The following is a 15832-nucleotide window of genomic DNA, read 5'->3' as shown; positions in this document are numbered from 1 at the left end:
ATGTATTATTGTTCTTCTCTTTTTGCCACTTACAATCACGATTGTTTCATGTTTCTAAATATAAACTGCAAGTCTAAAATCCAACCTATATTGGAAGACCTTTTTATTTTAATTAAAAAAATAGATAAATAAAAAGAAAAATACGCAAAAAGTAAATTAGTTATGCTCACACTGTTCTACAGTTAAAATGATTTTGGTCTACAGTGGTCACATGACAGTAGGCTATACGGGTCAATGATAAAACATGGACAAATCTCAACTGTAAAATAACAAAATTAAATATCATAACATGTCATGTTCCTTCATTATCACAATGTTTAGTGGTTTTTTTACCCTGTGAAATAAAACTTCACATGAACCTTTATGATAAGTTCAAACAGTTTAAACATAATTTAACAATATTACAATTATAATAATATCAAACTTTTTTTTTTCAAACAGCGTCACAACCAAAGAAAACAAATATATTGTATATCATATTTTGATTTGGTAAGAGATCATTATTATCTAAAAAAATCTTGCGTTTACAGTTGAAAAATAGCAAATAATAATTAATTATATAAATGTATATACAAATACATGTAAAACAATAAAAGTCTTTTATAACACAACTTATGATATTATCAAGCGGATTTATGAACACAATACCAGAAATGTACACCAAAAACTTTGAACTAAAACAAACAACACAACCCGGATTTAAGGTATTAAACCAGTAGATATGGGAACGCAATAAAAGCCCTCAAAAGAAAAATATCCCGGAACAAATTATCAATTTGCATATAGATTAATTACAATAAAATAAATAACAACAAGATTAATTACAATAAAATAAATAACAACAAAACAAACTGTGTCATGGTGAAGTCAATAAATTTATTTTCAATAAAATGTGTTAAAATGTACTAAAAGTGATACAAATAAACATTTGCAAAAAAATCTGGAATATTAACATTGTAAGAAAAAACAGCGATTTATTCAAAAATTCCCAAAAAGTATATAAACATTTTTATATTTGTCGGGTGTCTGATGAAAACAAAAACGTACAGAATTACTGTCAGGAACATATACAACTGAACTATAAACACTTACAATATGTACACTGATTTACGAACGTTATAAAATGCAATAAAAAAACAACATTTAAAATGATGATCATTGATAATATCAGCTATAATGTTTGAAAGACATTTTAAATTTTTAGTTAATGTTTTTTAGTGTTGATTAAATATAAGATAAACTGGAAAAAAGCTATGCATATTTCTGAAATATTTGAGGTAGTGGCACATATATAGAGGATATTTGTTTAGTTCAGTGTAAGATCGGAATATATTTCACCGAGTGAGCACCAAAAGGTATATTTCACGAGTGGCGCAGCCACGAGTGAAATATGAACTTTTGGTGTTCACAAGGTGAAATATATTTTGATCTTACACTAAACTAAACAAATTTTCTTTTTATTATATATGCAAAGAAACGTTTTAAAAAGACATAAAACCTAATATTGAATTAAAAGCGCGCCAAATAATAATACAACGTGACGTCATTTACGACGTCACGTCATAAAGTTGGTACTCAGTACTGTGCACGCTGGCATTTCACTGAAACAACGTAATGGGCTTAAACTCAAAACAGTGAAATTATCAAAGTAGTAATTTCACTGTTTCAAACAGTGAAATTACCAGTTTTAAATCACTGATATATTTCTATAAACCATCGAAAAGCATGTAATAAAATGTATTATTTGCTATAAAAGCAAAAAATTACATACCAGGTTTATATCATTATAAGTAAAAACACTACGTACTACAAGATTTGTTGATACTGCTATTTGACGTTAAAAAAGTTAATATCTTTGATCAATATATGCTTAACAAATATTCAATGTCAGTAACATATATATGTACGTTGACAATTATAACTTTCTTTAATCTATACGGAAGAAAATAAACTATTTACAAACGGGCATGTCTTGCCTTTATCGCCAATGTCACTGTGCCAAATATGTACAGAATAAAAGAATAAAAAGAAGAAAAGAAAATGTAACGTAAAAGTATTAACAAATACACATTATTTTTACAGTCATATGGTGCTTTGTATTATAACAAATAATTTGCAACTTAGATTATATATCAATGCTACCCACACCTTATTCACCAAACATTTCCATCATTTTTAAGTCAAGGCTGGAAAAGAACGGTAAGGTTTTCCTGAACAAGCATAATAACTTTTTTCTTTACCAAACCGTTGTTATTTTATGTTACATTGGCTTTCTTCCTCGATAAGATAATTATAAGTGCATGTATATATGCATTTTCTATCAGAAAGTTCTTTAAGCTAGGTACGTGCGCACGGTACCTTTAATATACTTACCACACGTGACCACCGTGCAATATCGTACAGTAGGTGCACAGGTTTCACAGGTGACAAGGTGTACACATGGTAAGAAAACGATGCAAACGTCATTAACATGACATTTTGTACATAAAGATTGTTGTTTTAACATATCATTTTCCTCCTTTAGCCTTTTCTGCTCCCTAATATGTGCATAACCTGTAGGGAAAATAAAATGTGATTGATATTTTTATATTCGAGAATAAAAACGTCAATAATTTATTGTCTTTCATATTTATATCTTTAAAAATTTATATAAATTATATCATTATAGTGTTTTCGTTAAATACGTTTAAAAGTAATTAGCTATAAAATACACTCAAACGTTAAGACCTTTATTACGGCCCGGCCCGTTGCTATGCATAATGAAATATTTTCTCGAGCATCGAACATCATATACACAGAATTTAATAGAAACAAAGCTGCACAAGTTGACGTAAATGTATTAAATTGTATGAAATTGTTAATTTTAACAGAAAAGGCAAAAGAAAAGTTATAGCCAATGTTGCTGTAAAAATATAAAAAATATATGCAAATATGAGAAACATTTTACGGCCACGTCGAACTTGAAAAAAATGAATGATTATAACTAAAACAAAATCAAAAGACCACATGTCTCAACACTTTTAAAAATAAATATATATTATATTCTAAACAACATTGCTAGGTAGGTAACATTGCTAGATAATTGTTTGTAAATAGATAAATTAGCAGTAAGACAATGATTTGTGTTTTTTTTTTCTTGATTTTTTTTTCAAAAAAGAAAAAAAACAAAACAAAAACAATAAACCTTATTTCTGGTTATTGTAGTGTAAAAATGCAAACACAAGATGAATTAAGTTAATTAAGATCATATTAAGATGGATGATTTATATCTTAAAATCAAAATTTCTTACGGCTTGCGGGACTTTCACGTGTCGTCTGCTTTGAATTTGCCCGTTTACTTCCGCCTGACGACATAGTTGACACGTTCTGTTGTCTGCCTTGCCTTTCATCCCCATTTACATTCCCAGAACACTTTTTGTCGTCATCATTATGACGTGTCGCAGTTTTCGGTTGGTTCTCAGACGAACCATTATCAAGCAGTTTCTCGTTACCCCTGGCAACAGCACCACTAACATTTTCTAAAGCTGCGTTTTGAGGAGTTGCACTTTCGTGTCTATTTTCTAAACCTTGTATTTCCTGTGTTGTTGTGGTAAATGTTTCATTGTTGCTTTGGCGTGATTCTGCGTTTGCAGGTGTGCGAGCTTCAGTGTTTACAGGTGCGCGTGCTTCAGTGTTTGGAGGTGCGCGTGCTTCTACGTTTGTAGGTGCGCGTTCGTCAGTGTTTGCACGTGCGCGTGCTTCTACGTTTGTAGATGCGCGTGCTTCAGTGTTTGCAGGTGCGCGTATTTCCGCATTCTCAGGTTCAGTATTTTCTTGAGATTCAGAGTCTTCGATTTCAAAGATTTTCTCCATTATGTTTGTAGCTGTTAAAATTCCATGTCCTAATAAAGATATAAAAGAATAAAAATGAAACCTTTTATTTTGAAGTGGATAATGTTATAATAAAAAATATGAATGATTTGTTTCAATAGGAAACAAAATAACTTCGATCCAGAAATTAGAAATAAATATATAATTAATTAGCTAATATAATAATTTTGATTTTAGTATTTCTATAACATCATACTAACGAATTGTCCAAAACTTATTCAGTACGGATGTTTATAAAAGACTACCAACGACAGCTACATCACTGGATAATATGTTCTTTTCTCAGAAGTTCCAAATCGATTGAAAAGAACGCTCACAGTGTATTTCAACCAAGTATGGACCCATATTTTTAGCAAACATTATATTGGTTTCATTTGGGAAATCACGCATCTCAGATTTTTGGTGACTATAAACGAACATTGCTTGAGAAAGTTTACAAAGCAAACGCTATAATCACAGTTTGATTTACATTTATTAAATTCTAAAAGGAATAAAATAAAAAAAACAATCTAGACTAAAAAATTCAAACCTGTTGAGGACAAGACCATTCTGATAGCTCTTCTAATGACGTCAGGATGATAACCCATCTCCAAGACGCTTTGTGCAGCGTTTGTGTGCATCAGTCTATCTATGTCTGCAGACGCATTTCCGGAACCTCTGCCTGCTGATATGCAAATTTTTGTTACGTAAGCAAAGTAAAGCATAAGTAAGGAAGTTATGCCTCATTTAATTAATATATAAAGGTAGATGTATTTATAACTAAAAAAATATTCAAACAAGTTTTCGTTTTTGAATTACGGAAATTTAATATAATATTGTTTAAACACTATTCTAACACAGATATGTGCGTTTTTAAATTCAAAGCATATTTAATTAAATTTCTAGTTCTAACAACCACATATATTTCGATATTTCGATTAGCATTTAATTCTAATGTCTAATTCTTTTCAATTTTTGCATTTATATGCTTTCAAAGCCTTATTACTTAAAGAAATAACTACCTATGCCTTCAGTTCCTTGTGTTGAAATCGATTCATTTCCGGTTTGCTGAAAAATACAGAAAAAATATTTATGAAAATATTTAAATATTGTCAATCTTGTTTTGGGTGCCAGTATCTAATCTTAAATCGTCTGAATTACATTCCAACGAGAAATATTACCATGACGTTATTTGGTTTGTTGACGTCATAAATTACGTCATACTAATGAATCAATCTGAACGTCTGTCAAAATATTATTACATACACTTACACAAACGAAAGTCTACAGTCCTTGTTAACTTAAAGAAATTAGAGACCATGTAAGAATTTATATCCGAATACTTTCTTAAACAGTTACGTTTTATATTCAATTGACTTTCCTTTTTGCGATTCAAATTTATATCTGATCGGTTTTAAAAACATTGTATTCATTTCAATAGCAAATCATCAAACATATAATTCTGTCTTTTTGGTTTATATCATCGTCGGTTACCCACGGTATATATTCCGTACATACGACATTCAAAGGAATCTAGATAATGTCGTATGTACGGAATATATACCATGGGTAACCGACGAGGTCGGGTTATATGACAGGTGTTATATCTAAATGCTTTAAGGGTTAGTACTTATATTATATTTCGCTTTTGTTGAATTATCGGGGTGCATTCAGCCTATTTCTTGGCTGAATATTCACGAACTCTTCTCCCTATTTGGGAATTCTGTCTTAACTATGAATTGGCCATTCATTGACCATGGCTACTTTTATCTATTTTTTTACGGGTTGCTCTATGGATGCGAGTGCGTGTCGCGAGGTAACGCAAATGACCGTAATCCTGTATTATAAATATTCCAATATATTTCTTGATGAGTTGGTTTTTGGTTGTTAATATGGCTAATGATGGATCCAGTAACTGTTGTTTTAACCTATGTAGGCTTCGTGCTAACATCATGGATATTAATAATGATCGATTTATTCCGAGGTTAAAGTATAGTAATACTACTTCCTGTAGTTTTCGAATACATTTTTGTCACGAGAGAAAAAAAACTTTTCCCGTTTGTGACGACATGAATATTGAAAGGCGTTCCATTAAGCTAAGATCTATTGGTTCAACTTCGATTTGTATACCTCACTAATTTTTATTCTCAACAAAGCGCCCAGGTTGAAATCATAAAAAGATTGAAGAAATACAAACAAACTTCGAAGGATACCAATAAACACAAAGGAAGAGATACAACCAGTATATTCTAAATTAACGAATCAGTAACGAGTTATTTCCCTTTTATGCTCGTATAAGCTGCTTTATGTTTTTATATTCTGACAAAAAGCTGCTTACTGTTGATATGCAGTTAATTAAAATATGGCACCACAATCATGGCGTTGCTTGTTTTCAAAGTAATATAACCATTTGTATAACCTCACTAATTTTTATTCTCAACAAAGCGCCCAGGTTGAAATCATAAAAAGATTGAAGAAATACAAACAAACTTCGAAGGACACCAATAAACACAAAGGAAGAGATACAACCAGTATATTCTAAATTAACGAATCAGTAACGAGTTATTTCCCTTTTATGCTCGTATAAGCTGCTTTATGTTTATATTCTGACAAAAAGCTGCTTACTGTTGCTATGCAGTTAATTAAAATATGGCATCACAATCATGGCGTTGCTGTTTTCAAAGTAATATAACCATTTGTCTTGACGTATTTTTTTTGTGTAATAGGACCTATATTTGAAAATTTTCATAGTGTTTTTCCCATTCAAGCATACTTATCTTGGTTTTTATTATTAACTGTTATTTCGGTTTTATTATTAAGTGTTAGTTGTCAGTATATAAATGGACTATTCGTTTGTCATAGAAACAATGTTTTAAAATATCATGATGAAAACAGTTAATAGGATATAGATATAGATTACAGAAAAGATAGGACAAAGAATTCTTTAAAAATATTTAAAACTCGAATGTGACATAAGTTCCTGCAATTTATATTAATCACTTCCGAGTTCATTTCATGGAACCAACTAGTACTGGTGTCATCTGAAGAAAAACATGGTCGTGACTCGATTAGGGCTCGAACCCATGATTTACCACTAGGACAAAGACTAAGCAAGAACTGTACACAAGCACAAGCTGTCAATCATCAAAATTGAAAAATCCTAGTCGAGGTTTCCTAAAAATAAATGTATTTTATATATGCGATTCAGTTATGTATATTATACAAAATCAAAACAAAATGAAAACTTATTTGAAGGGATATTAATTCTAACTTACCGACTCCACATTGGTAACACCGGACACAATCTCCAAAACCGGCGTAGAAGAAGCCGGCCTGTGCCAGGCGGTCTGGTGGGATGACGATGTCCCACAATCACTGTAGCTCGACAAACGTGCTGTCTTGCTGACATAATTGGGGTATTTTGGGGGCATAGACGAAGATACGCCTCCTATAGAAAATAATACACAGTGATAGAAACAAACAAAAAATAGATACAGGTATAGCAATGGTGTAAAAAGAGAATAATCCATTTTGATTTTAGTTTTTAAAAACTTAATAAATACATACATGTATATCATATGTGAGTAAATGTAACAAAAAAAGACGATTTTCTATATATGTATGACAATTTGGTAAAGGAAGTAGTTTAAATGTTAATAGAATGTGGAACACCATCCTGCTACACAAACTATACAGTGCTAGTGAGAAAAAAATAAAATATTAGTTGTTTTGTTGTTTTGTTGTTGTTTCTGATGGGTTTTTATCCCAAATGTAAAGATCTACCCTATTGAGCAAATCATTCATCTTACACCGGTAAAAAAAACTATCTTAGTCTAGGACCTTCAATGGTTTCTTTAAAATGATTTTTAAAATAACAAAATAAGCATTTTTTCGGTCTGTGATATTAGATGTAATCAAATCATGTGAATTTAATTGTTCTTTTTAATTTTTTTTTTTTTTGTTGTTTTGTTTGTTTGTTTGTTGCTATTAAATTAAGCCTCCGATATAGTTTTATGAAAAGCTTTACTTTACAAACTTATGTGACTTAATTATCACTACCTGTAGAATTATTTGAAGACTGGTTCTCAATAGTAGTTTGCGGTACATCTACAGGAAGTAGTGAAATAGACTGGTTCCCTCCTCTTGAATCGCATTGCTTGCAAAAGATGAATGTTCAGAGTTTTGATTCGTTTGAATCTGTGATCCAGTCTCAACTGCAGACGACACATTCACTTCCGTTAATTCATTACGAAAATTAGAGTTAGACTGGTCTCTATTAATTGTTGACAGGTTTGAGTGAGATTCTGCTGAAGAACTTTCAATACTTTGTCTTACTGAGACATTTACTTCAGAATTACGAATGAGGAAGCTGCAGTTTGGATTTAATTCTCTATGTACTTCTAAAGGATTTTCGAATTCTGTCCAATTTCTCCTACGGCGCGCGCGCAACAATAGCAGACGACTTCATCGCCTTCGTTTGCGTAATAAAATCCTGCACCAGCCAATCTGGTAATATAAGGTTTGTTCCCTTTTGGAAAAGATCGAAGGGTGCAAAACCTTAACATTTCATATTTCATAGTAGTCTGTGGCGGAACTCGTTGTCCGTCTGCTATTTTGTCAATAATTGTCATCATAGGTTCAAATTTACTATATGTTGTGTTTGATGTAATACCGTGTGTGTGTTGTGGCTGTTGATTCAGATGAAGTGTCTGTTTGGCGGACGCTGATGTCTGCTGTTCAGTTTGCGCGTCTGCATCAGATGACGTTTGCCTTTCAATTTTCTGTCGTGCTGCTCATAATGAGTTGCTGCTGGCTGGAACGTCTGCTTCCATTTGGTGTCGCTGTCTCTTCACTGTAGAAAAGCTTCCTGTTGCGCTCAGATTTGGTATGATAAGTTCAAGCGTGTGGTTTGTTGCGTTTGTCATGGCTAGGGAGGACTGGTACGGAGATGATTCGATTTCCTGTCTGCTTTTGTGATATGTCGTCTGCGAAGAGTACAGTAGGATGTGTTTTTCTCGTACATAGAGCTATGTATCCACGCCCTCGATTTCTTCGAAACCAGGTATCGAATAGTGATCTTTAAATGATATCAACTAATTTCTATCACTTAGCTATTTTAATTGGTAGATTCTGTTAAGCTTTTTTCTTATTCGTGTTGATTTTAAGGACTAATCGCTGTGTTTGTTTTTTATAACCTTCCGTAACCTGATTTGGTACATACTGGAGTATACTTCATTTTTGGTTTGTAGTTGTCGGCGTGTTAATTCTCGTGCCCCTATGTTTTATTTTACTGTTCATGATTGATCATTGCAATAGTGTTTAGTTTTATCATCATAATGGCTTGTAAATGCTCTTCCAATGATCCTTTAACGAGTTTAGACCAGTGTATAACCGTTCTGTGTCTTCTTTGTTTCAAGATCCAGATGACGTGGGCACTTATTGTTACCAACTTAGTAGTCGCTTCCATGCCCGCTTTTTCATGTGAGAGCCATCGAATACTGTTTCCCGGCGTGTTTTAGCTGAGATATGACACTTCTAAAACACCAAATTAGAAGACATAAAATATCATTTCAACGCGTGCATATAAAGTTGTACAAAGGACGCCTGCTACAAAACTCTACAAGAAAGACTGAAAAAGCGTAAAATGTGTCAAATACTAAATTGCAAAGATATATATCAGTACATAAGCTAAACAAATCAAATTGACATACAATTATGTAGGTCATTATTCAATGATACAAGTCTTGCAGACTTGCATATATAAAATTACAGATATAAAATATCATCTTTAAGCATCGTTTTGTTTTTTTTTTTCAAAAAAAGTGTGTTTTCCAAAATAATTAATGACTAAGAAACTTAGATATTTGCATGTAGACATTGACGTACAAATAACAGGGTGACAACCCTTTAAAAATGCAAAAACACAGTTTTTAGTAAATTAAAGCTAAAAATTTAAATATATTTATTTAAGATTTAGCAAAGAATGCATGGAAAGTTTTATTTTTTTACAGTTCTCTCGTAAAGTTATGTTTAAAAACAGTCTATTTTATAGCTTTGTAAGTAAATGAAATATTGCACGTCCAGACTGCATGATAATTATAAACAAGAGGGGATGATGGCCCTGAGGTCGCTCACCTGTTATAGGCCCCCCCCCCGGGCCAATTTTTACCCAAGGGCTTTTATTTTTTTGAACAGACTTGGTAGACACCTATAAGAAGATGTTTCATGCTAAACATCTAAGTTCTAGCTCATTGGGTTTTTTAAAAGAAGGTTTTTTAAGTTTATTACTATACACATATAGTTAAAAAACAATGACACCCCTGGGGCAGGGTCAGTTTTGACCCCCGGGCTTTTATTTGAACAAACTTTGTAGATATTTACTTTAAAGATGTTTCATGTATAATATCTAAACTCAAGCTTATTTGGGTTTTTTTCAAAGAAGATTTTTTAAGTTTTTGCTATACACATATAAGGAAAATCAATGACCCCCGGGGCGGGGTCAGTTTTTGACCCCAGGGCTTTTATTTGAACATACTTGGTAGACACCCATTAGAACATGTTTCATGCTAAATATCTTAGCTCGTAGCTCTTTGAGTTCTTTAAAAGAAGATTTTTTTAAGTTTTTACTATATGCATATAGGGGAAAATCAATGACCCCCTGGGGCGGGGCCAATTTTCGACCCCAGGCTTTTATTTGAACAAACTTGGTAGACACACTCATTAGAAGATGTATTATGCCAAATATCTAAGCTCTAGCTTTTTTACAGTTCTTTAAAAGAAGATTTTTTAAGTTTTTTACTATATGCATTATAGGGAAAATCAATGACCCCCGGGGCGGGGCCAGTCTTGACCCCAGGGCTTTTATTTGAACATACTTGGTAGACACCCATTAGAACATGTTTCATGCTAAATATCTTAGCTCTAGCTCTTTGAGTTCTTTAAAAGAAGATTTTTTAAGTTTTTACTATATGCTTATAGGGAAAATCAATGACCCCCTGGGGCGGGGCCAATTTTGACCCCAGGGCTTTTATTTGAACAAACTTGGTAGACACTCATTAGAAGATGTTTCATGCTAAATATCTTAGCTCTAGCTCTTTGGGTTCTTTAAAAGAAGATTTTTTAAGTTTTACTATATGCATATAGGGAAAATCTATGAACCCCTGGGGCGGGGCCAATTTTTTGTGCACCCCAGGGCTTTTATTTGAACAAACTTGGTAGACATTCACTAGAAGATGTATTGATGCCCAATCTCTAAGCTCTAGCTTTTTTACCAGTTCTTTAAAAGAAGATATTTAAAGATTTTTCTTTCGGTTGCCACAACCAGAGTTTCTGCATGAAATGGAATTCTTTGAACAATCTTGAAGATGTTAACTATTTTCTTTGTGGTCTTCTTATGGTGTTATCTTGATTATGAGTATTTGTTCCTTTATGCCCCCGTGGGGTATTCTTTTTATCTTTGATTGGGCGATGCTACTAAAGAGCTATCCTGCACTTTGTGCTCTAAAAGTAGCGCACTAGTTTTCGTGAGAGCCCACTAAAGGCCCAATAGAGAGCTTCTATTCCTTTTCCATTGACTTAAGACTAATCGGGCTTTAAGTTCTTGCCGGTCTCACTTTCCCGGTATAGCCCCAGTGTATCACATATCTATGTATAGTGTATCTTGGGGTGGTCGGACGGCCGGGGTGAAATGTTAGTGTTGCGGGTCAAACTCACAGCGCACTTTAATATCTCCAACTTAACGGAGCCAGGACTGGTCCGTTTTGGTATCTCTATATCCAGGGGCGACTAGGGTGGAGCTAACGGTTTATCGCGATGCTTCCCCCCCTCTGTCCGATTATTTCGGTTATGACCGCCAACGTAAAGCCCCGGTCTGTACACCATTCATTGAGCGTTTTCTTACGGATCTCAGGCTATGATGCTAGAAAGATCTCCTGCCAGAGTCCCCGTTAAGCGAGGACCCGGTTACTCTATAAAATATCGCATATAAAGATATTGATTCCGTTCTCCATGGTGAAAGCTAATTGGTCATCCTTGGTTTTAATATCTGAGAGTGTAAATGATGGGATCTTTCTCATATACCTAAATGTGTAGGTATTAATCGACTGTTCTTGATTTTCTAAATAACTCCTATGCAAGACTGGACGAAGGGAAATGGGGAAAGGGTTTTTTTTAAAAATTAAAATTCGCAAATTGCGCAATGCTTTTGAAATGAAACGCGGGCTTTGCCGGGCATACCAGGGAGTGAACCGTAAAATCCATCGTCATTCTTTTATCTCCGAGCTCTTGTTCTTGATTCTTATTTTTACTGTGGGCTCTGTCTCTTTGTGCTTTCATCGGTTCTGCGTTTCACTGGGCTTTCTACCGTAGCTCTACGGCTCTACCCAAACCGAATCCCCGTTCTTGCGGTCCGTTGAGTCATTACGGTGCTTCCCAGGGCTGGTGTAACCCGTCGTTCCGGCTAAGCTACGATTTGAAGCAACAAGCTATAAACATTCCCGGCTTTACCCCGGACCACCGCCGGTGGATATTCCTTTATATTTTTTTTTGATTCCATCGTGGTCAAATTGTCGGATGGTTCCCGGAATCATGCCGGACGTTCCCGGCAGAGTCAACGGATACCGCGCTTTCAGCTTCCCGGACATGCTAGGCGGCGCTTCTACCCGTGCAGGCTTTAAAGTAAAAACTTTTTGTGTGAACTTTGGTTTTGTTTTTTCGTTTTTGCTCTCATAAAAGTACACTAATATTAGAGGTCGGGCTTCTCTATTTGTTGATTGATTTTATTATTATTTCTATTCCGAAGGATTACTTAATAGTTCCCGTCTGATCTTCATTTTATTCTTGATTGAGATGAACTATTTGAGAGGGACAAAAATACATCAAAAGAACTAAATGCGTATTAATAATGTATATTATTGTCTTTCTTTTAAGTTTAGCTAATTAATTGAGTACATTTTATATGATACAACAACCTTGCATGAGAGAGAATAAAAAAGTGCTCGAAACAGGTTCCGAACCCACTAGTCATGTTAATTCACTTTGGGTCATGGACTTAATCTTTTGTGTGATATCGGTACAGCCATTGTTCAAACGACGAAAATAATACTCATGAATTATCAATATTGACTTCTTTGACCATTCGCGGGAACGTTTTGCACAAGAATATTTACACGCCTCTAGGATATATTGTATAGTCGTAAAAATTAGTGACTAAGGGGTCAATCATTATTATGCTACTAGTGAGTATCAACTTTATAGAACAGAGCTATAATATCTTGGGATTTGTGTGGAACTATAAATTTGGACTTGTGGATTTTGAACTTTACTTGGTCGAAGGTTACTTCTGCCTTAAGTATATGTTTGTTTTTTTTCTCTTTATTCTACGTCATCTGCCATAGGGCTTTTCAATTTGCGCTTTGTTCCGTATCATACCGGAATTACGGTACTTTTAGTGTGTTCGCTCTAAGTTCCATTTCCTTAGTAATAATTAATTTAATAAACATTATACAGTTTTGTGTTCAGCGGCTAACTGCTCATTTATAACGATAGAGTTACCTCATATAATGTGTGCCATGAATGAAAGGATGTTGTTATCTATACTCTTAACATCTATTTGTGAGGGTGATATATTGGTTGTGGTTATTATTATTCTCTATATCTTATCTATTTTTAATAGGCCGCAACAGGGGAATACACGATGAGGAGATTTATCTGCGATCTTGACTGTGAATACTTCCGATTAATGCACCAGATAGTGATGGTCCATACAGATGACGGTCACGAGCGCTTTTCCTTCGTCAAACACAAACGCCTGTGTAGAGCTTGTTATTCATCGTAGCGTTTTGGGGTTCCGTTTGACATCTTATCCTCTCCCGATTGTCAATATAATTTACCTGTCTATTGGTTTGGCTGATATTATGATTGTAGGTCCATAATCGTAACACTAACAGCGGCAAGTTATAAGAATGCTCTAGGTGGCACTTTTGAATTTAACGTTATGTGTGGAGAGAAGCCCTAGACATATTTATTAACTGTAAACATGTGTCTAACCAGGGGAAAAGCTACCTTGCAGATTAACAATTATTCGGTGTAACTTTTACGAAGAGTTACAAAAGGCGCTCCCGTTTAAAATGTGCAATTGTCCACGAAGAACCAATTACCGAACAATTCATAATTATTCTATGACATCAGAATAAATGATTCTGCACGTTGTGGAAACGTTAAAAAATAAATGAATTATATATTATAGTAAAGGTGAGAAATATATTTAAATATTAAGAAAAGAATTCTAGACTCCCTACTTTGTTTCAGTGTGGTAGGAGAGGTTATTTATAGAGTTAGATTGAAGAGGTGAGTTTTTTTTATTCTTACAGGTTGGTCTTTTTATAATCGAAAATGAGGTCGTCAATAGGTGCAAGAAGCGGCTCAGGATTTATTGATCCAAGATATTTACTCTCGAGAGCAATTATTTTGTACCTTTAATAAGGGAACAATCCATTAGTATGAGCCGTGCTTTCTAAAGAATATGGTAAATCCTAAAGTACTCTGCATGATCATGTACATAACAAGTATCAAAACGCAATTCTGTAGGTGTTAGCCAGTTTCTTCTAAGAGAGAAGAAGAGAGAGGTGGCTAAGTGGCGGTTCTTAGTATGTTAAAATATTGGGTTTGGTCGGACCGCCACGGAGGCATTTGGCTTTGGGATTCGATAGTAAAGAGTTATTGTATGAAGGATGGGGACCATATTCCTACATTTTAAGGATTAATTAAGACTGAAAAAATTGTGTGTCTGGTGATAAGGTTTACCGTTATCACCCATAATTAATTCTCGTACCACATTGCAAATTGGGAAGGAGCGGGCTCTTATTTCACCTGAGAAAGTTGAAAAATGGTTTAAAGACTTTCGTAAATATATAGAGGATGAAGTTTGTCGACAAAAGATCTCTCTTGATTCCTATTCTATGAATTTTGGATCTAAACTTGCGGATGGGAGTCGGGTGTTTATCGTTGGTTGTTTGTGAATGGGGAATCAAAGTCTTTGGCTATTAAAGTGTGTGCCTCACGTGATTATCACTTGGTAATAGTGATAAAGTCTCGAGATGAGCGGTGTTATGGCTGCTTGTCACGCTCATCTTTGCCGCATCTCATGTTTTGCGCATCTTAGTCGATTATATTTCGCGGGAATACTTTTTCTTCGATCCCACTCTTTTGTGGTTTGTTTCAGACCCTGCTATGTGGTTTTAGGTCGAAAATTGGCTGGTGACACTGAGGTATTTTGCAACTGGCTTTGAATGTCTTCATCCTCTTCGGGGGGCAATTTAACCCGAACGTTTTTTCGCTATCATATATAAGCCGGGCGGTAGGTGTGGTCACTTACTTGATGGAACTGACAACTCGGATGTGCACAATGTCAAGCATCAGATATTATTGTTGGAGAGATGGGTAGAGACTATGAGTGTGTGTTCTTTTTTTAGAATGGTTCCGTCCCATGTCGAAATGCAAGCCCTTGACCTTCGCACTTATTTTAAGTCAAGTGGTGCAAATGAACGTGAGGCAGGCTGCCTCCTGTGACTGGCAGACGTGAGCAATATTGGTGGATATTCGTTACCAAGAAAAAACCTTGCTGCCTGTGTGTGGTAAGAGCAGAGGTGCTGGGAATAAAGTACGACAGTCTCTCGGTGTAGATAGTTGCTGTTTAAAGGCTTTCCAGGAAGCAGGTTTAATTTCCTTGGACCAAAAACGCTGTTCTCACTTCTGTTAACACTTGATCAAGTATGCTTTTTGGTCAGCAACAGTCCCTCATCAGAACTCCAAAGAATTTCCGAAACCGATAGCTGACATAAACTTTCGAAAGCAGTAAGGATGCCTTATCTTGTCTTGGATGATTGCCTAAAAATACATTAACTGATGACCAGATCATTATTCATGGAAACTGGTAATATATTTCAGGTGTTATAGTCAGATATACCATTTTAAAACATACAAT

At 34.4% G+C, this 15832-nt stretch overlaps 1 protein-coding gene across 1 annotated transcript; it reads right to left on the bottom strand.

Moving 5' to 3' along the window:
• Positions 1 to 866: 866 nt before the first annotated feature.
• LOC132738436 (uncharacterized) lies at positions 867 to 9316 on the bottom strand. The gene is made up of 7 exons (XM_060725937.1): positions 9141 to 9316; positions 7980 to 8218; positions 7125 to 7297; positions 4872 to 4917; positions 4400 to 4531; positions 3291 to 3881; positions 867 to 2553 (listed from the first exon to the last, which is right to left on the bottom strand). The coding sequence occupies exons 1-7, from the start codon at positions 9314 to 9316 to the stop codon at positions 2333 to 2335; spliced, it is 1578 nt and encodes a 525-aa protein (XP_060581920.1). The 3' UTR covers positions 867 to 2332.
• Between the last annotated feature and the right edge of the window lie 6516 nt (positions 9317 to 15832).

The sequence above is a fragment of the Ruditapes philippinarum genome, unplaced genomic scaffold (assembly GCF_026571515.1).
Source record: "Ruditapes philippinarum isolate M1 unplaced genomic scaffold, ASM2657151v2 ctg8535_1_1_1_1, whole genome shotgun sequence".
NCBI lineage: Eukaryota > Metazoa > Mollusca > Bivalvia > Venerida > Veneridae > Ruditapes > Ruditapes philippinarum.
The sequence above is the reverse complement of the archived record's forward strand: the minus strand, read 5'-3'. Positions and strand labels throughout refer to the sequence as shown.